Source organism: Apis dorsata, unplaced genomic scaffold, assembly GCF_000469605.1.
Source record: "Apis dorsata unplaced genomic scaffold, Apis dorsata 1.3 scaffold_113, whole genome shotgun sequence".
Taxonomy (NCBI): domain Eukaryota; kingdom Metazoa; phylum Arthropoda; class Insecta; order Hymenoptera; family Apidae; genus Apis; species Apis dorsata.
Window position 1 is genome coordinate 281320 of NW_006263408.1, and position 4874 is coordinate 286193.

Here is a 4874-nt window from a genome sequence, read left to right on the forward strand (position 1 = left end):
CTATATATTTTTCTATCTTTGTTCCTCTCTTGTCTCCTTCTTTTCTTTTTCTCTCGCTTTCGTCCTTGTCCATGCTTTTACCCCTTCTATTTTTGCAACCGAACACCACACGCGTACGCGCCAACTTTTTGGCACGGAGATGTGACCGTGTTAGTACCGCCCCGATTGAGAATCACCGACACCACTTGGCTCCGACTGATCTATAAACCTGTGATGTCTCTGTGAAACACCGCCAGCTAGTCTGACCCGCGTGTTTCGGATATATCGCTTGTGATAAACCATATTCATAGATGATATTGCAGTTTTCTTCTTTTTTCATCATTATTCATTACTTGTTTTGAAATGATTGATATTGTTTTTTTTTTTTTAATAATGATTGGAATACGTGAGATATTATTAATATTTTTATCTTATATTTTCATGTTTAAAAACAAAGATTTTGGATATTCATGTTTCATGTAGATATTTTAAATTGTAAACAGATATTGAAAAGAAAAAAAAATTAAATAACTAATAACTTTTTTAGTAATTATATAATTATAATATATATTTTTAGTAATCACAAAATATTTTCTAACTATATTGTTTTTGTAAAAAATTATCTAGAACGCGAAAAAGATTATAAAATTATAAAAAAAATATTTTTTTAAAAAATTAAACTTTTTTATATATTCTTTTTTATATTTTTACTTTAATTTAATAATATGAAGATTTATAAAGAAGTTTGCGATATGGTTTCATTTTTCTTTTTGTGAAAATTTTTTTGTGAAATTAGAAATATAATCAGATTAATTCGATTCAATTATATATTTAATTGTAATTAATGAAAATTAAAATTATAATTTACAGATATCTATCTATTAAGAGGATATCAACAATCTACTTCGCAAAATGATAAAAAACAAGAGGATGGAATAATATCTGAAATTAGACCATCTTTGGAGGATTCTAATGCCACGATACAATTTACCAATAATCCTTATATGCAACAACCACCGTATAATCCATTTTACAAATCAAACGAGAAAGTTATTGATGAAATAAAACTTATTGAGGAAGATGTTACAAAAAGAATTAAACTAAATACAAAGTGCACAGTAGGTATGCAATGGAAATCAGTGAATTAAATTTCCTATTCATGCTATTCGAAATTTTATAATTTTAAAAATTTCTTGAATGCTTGGTGTCCTTTGAATTTCTTCATATTATTTAAAAAATTCGAGGAATTCTCGAGGTTTTTGAGAAATATGATTTTTATATTCTTATGATCTTTCAAAATCTTAAAATCTTGACAGTAGACCTTTATATTTAAAAACCTTGAAATTGTAAAATGATGATTCAGATTATGAAATCTGTAAAATTTATAGAATTTTTCGAATCTTTTCATTATCTTTGTTGCCATCAGAAATTTTGTAATCTTCTAAAATATTTCATTTATTTAAATTTTTATTTATATTCAGATGAAATTTAATTTTACCAAATTTCTGATATCTTCAAAATCTTAATATATAGCATTAGGAATTGCTTAATTTTCTAAAATTCATAGAAAATTTAATTAATATATATTTAAATGACATTTAATTTCGTATCATTAAGAATTATTTAATTTTCTAAAATTCTTACAGAATTTAATTAATATATATTAAAATAACATTTAATTTCGTATTTTTCAGGTAATTGCATAACGTGTTGTATCTTCTTCGTTATTGCAATTATCATCATATTGGTCTTTCTTTTATATTTTGTCACAAAAAATCCAAAAATTGCGCAAATTTTATGTAACTTAGCAAATAAGACTAACAATTTGCAGGAAAATTAAGAGAGATCTTGACGCAAACAATATCTAATCCAAATATTATTAAAAAATTGATTAACTATATCAACGAACCTAGCATTTGGTTATCAAATGAATATATCAAATAGAATATAATTATTTGAAAATATATTGTAGTTAATAATATTATATTATAAATATTTATAATATTCTTTTTAATTAATATGTTTTATCTAGTACGTCAAAATGAATCTGAAATTTTATGTCTTCTCAGAATAAATAAATTAAAATGTTCTTAAATTTTTTAAATTATTTTTTAAATTTTCTTACTTTGTATAAAACAAAATATATATGGAACTTATAAAATATTGGAAAATATAAAAAAATAAAAAAATGTTAAATAGAACGATAGGATTTCTTAATTCATATAATTTTTATGAAGCAAAAGTATTTTTCTTTTTTATTTTTTTTATAAATATCTTGAAATAAATTATAGTTTCGTTTAATACCGTTTTAACGTGAAATATTGGAACAAGAATAAGGCACAATAGGACGATACATTTTCAGAATGGTATCGATTCCGAATTTGTACCGCTACATTTAACAAGCACCATTGAGCCGAAGATGCATTGCACAGTGATGTATGGGATGCTTGATAAACAGTCTATTGAAATTGCTGTTTCTGAAAATACACATGTTATTCCTTTTTTTTTTCTTTGCAATTTAAACATCCACAATTCTCTTTCCATCCACTTTTCCCTTTAATAATCTCGAGTAAATATTTTCCTCCAACTTTAAAGAACTTTTCTGTTAATGAAATTCTGCATGAATGTTAACTTGATTTGATACATTTCGAACCACAAGATTGTAAAATAGATAAAACACAGCGCCATAGAAATGAAATCGTTTGGAATATTCGTATTGTTTCGATTTGAACGGACACATGATCGAGTTATACATATTTGATTTACCAGATTTGTTGAAATTTGTCATCAATTCGTGAGATCGTGTACCTGAGCTGATAAAGGCTTAAATCGTGGTAAATCGATAAGATCGTTTCCGGTGTTATTTCGTATATTATCGCATAGGTTGTATATTGTGTTTATGGGACAACAATCGAATTAAAATTTATTACATCGATAAGAAATATTTTCGAATAAAAGTTATTAGTAACAATATGCATTGTTTTTTCCCGTATTATTTATTTCGTTAAATAATAATTATTCGTGAATATATAAAGTATTTCATTTAAATCGATCCACTCGAATATATCGAATACTGATATCAAAAAATTTTTAGATAAGAAATGATTTAAAAATTATATATTTGAAAATATTTTTTTATTGAATTATAGAGAATATTTAAAGATTTTTGCAATTTTGATTTTTTAAATAAAATATAACATTTAAATATATAAATTGATATAGTAAATATACAAAAATATGATAATTCTTTAATTTGAAAAAAAGATTAATTAATTTCCAAATGTTCTCTATCTAGAAAAAAAATATTTTATATCATTTAAATCATTTAGTTTTTGTGTAAAATATTAAATTTTCAATATCATTAATTTTTTTAAATCAATCGATTTAAATGAAACATCATGTATGAATATCGAATTTAAAAATTTAAAAACAAGAAAAATTCTCCTTAGATATGGATGCGGGACAGCAACAAAATGAAAATATGACATATAAATGCGGTAATATAATATTATGGAAAATACGAAGCGTTTATGTAATTTATTCGATAACGAAATCCGAAATCGAAATTTATATTACGCTCGGGGAGATTCGATTTCAATTGATTAACGTGATCACATGAATTGTGTACATTATCCATTATACAATTAACTCGTAACTTGATACGATGACTTGAAATAAAGACTCATATCATTTTGAACAACTTTTCCTTTTATATATAAGTAGTTAGTTTTAGTTTGGAGTGATTTTTAATAAATTCAATATCCATATATTGTAATTTAAATATTTCTTCATATTCAAAATATAAAAATATAAAACAATTCTTGGGTGAAAATTATAATATATATATATACATATACATACATATATACATTTATATATTCATTGTTATATATATATATAAAATATATGTTATTAGTTTTTTATTGTTACAGAAGTGTTTTATAGAAGTTTGTTACAATCAATTTATCAAAATTTTTATTCATAGAGAAACTTAAAAAATAAAATAAAATCTTTGTATAAAGATAAAAAATTTTCCAATTATAACAGTCCAAAGAAAAAAAAACTTAATTTATGTAATTTAATTCACGTTCAAAAATCTTTAATCATGTATAAATACAGAGAAAAAATAAAAAAAATTTAAGTTTATCAATTATCGCATGAATACTATGCTCGTTATGCGAAAAAGAGCGAAAGCAATTAATGTATTTAAATCGAAAGATCTATTTAAGCTACGTACAGAATGAAGTACGATTCATGAAAACTCTATACTTCAGGAATTTAATAACGGTTATGTTAAATAAATGATAATATATGTATATCATGAATTATAACATCTTAAATTATCAGATTTTTCAAGAGAAGAAATTGTTTGCTTACAGTTATTGGAATGTCAATATAATATAATACAAGACCAATGTTGCATTTATTGTATTGAAGTTTTATATATTTCGAACAGATAATCGTAATCATCAGAAAATCAAATTATCTCAAATTTTTATCATCGTTTCATTAACTTACGAAGAAATTAATCATAAGAACAATATGTCATAAAAATTTTTCTTTCGAGTCTATTATCTATTAATATCTATTGGATTGTCATATTTGCTTATGCAAAAGAGATCTTTCTCATTTTATATGGATGCACTATTTGCCAAAAAATATACCAAAATTAGTAATAAACGGCTCTCTTTTTCAACCATATGTTTCATATAGCAATTCTCAATTATTCGAATGGATAGAGCGACAAGTAATCACAAGTAATAGACAATGTAATAGATTCAATGAAATTGCTTGAAAATTCTCTATGCATGACGTCATGTCATCGCGATACTAACGTAATAGAAAGTAGTAGAAAAAAAATTATTGGGATACTGCGATAAATTATTGTATCGTGT

The 4874-nt window shown here is 23.7% G+C and overlaps 1 protein-coding gene across 2 annotated transcripts in view; it reads left to right on the top strand.

Annotated features, from left to right (window-relative positions):
• The window catches only part of LOC102676271, a 16092-nt gene extending 14009 nt beyond the window's left edge, over nucleotides 1-2083 (top strand). For both annotated transcript variants that reach the window (XM_006612452.2, XM_031508919.1), the window contains exons 3-4: nucleotides 850-1101; nucleotides 1674-2083. In XM_006612452.2, the coding sequence (XP_006612515.1) occupies nucleotides 850-1101; nucleotides 1674-1819 (398 nt within the window). In that variant the 3' untranslated portion in view covers nucleotides 1820-2083. The remainder of the gene's footprint in view (nucleotides 1-849; nucleotides 1102-1673) is intronic.
• The last annotated feature ends 2791 nt before the right edge of the window (nucleotides 2084-4874 follow it).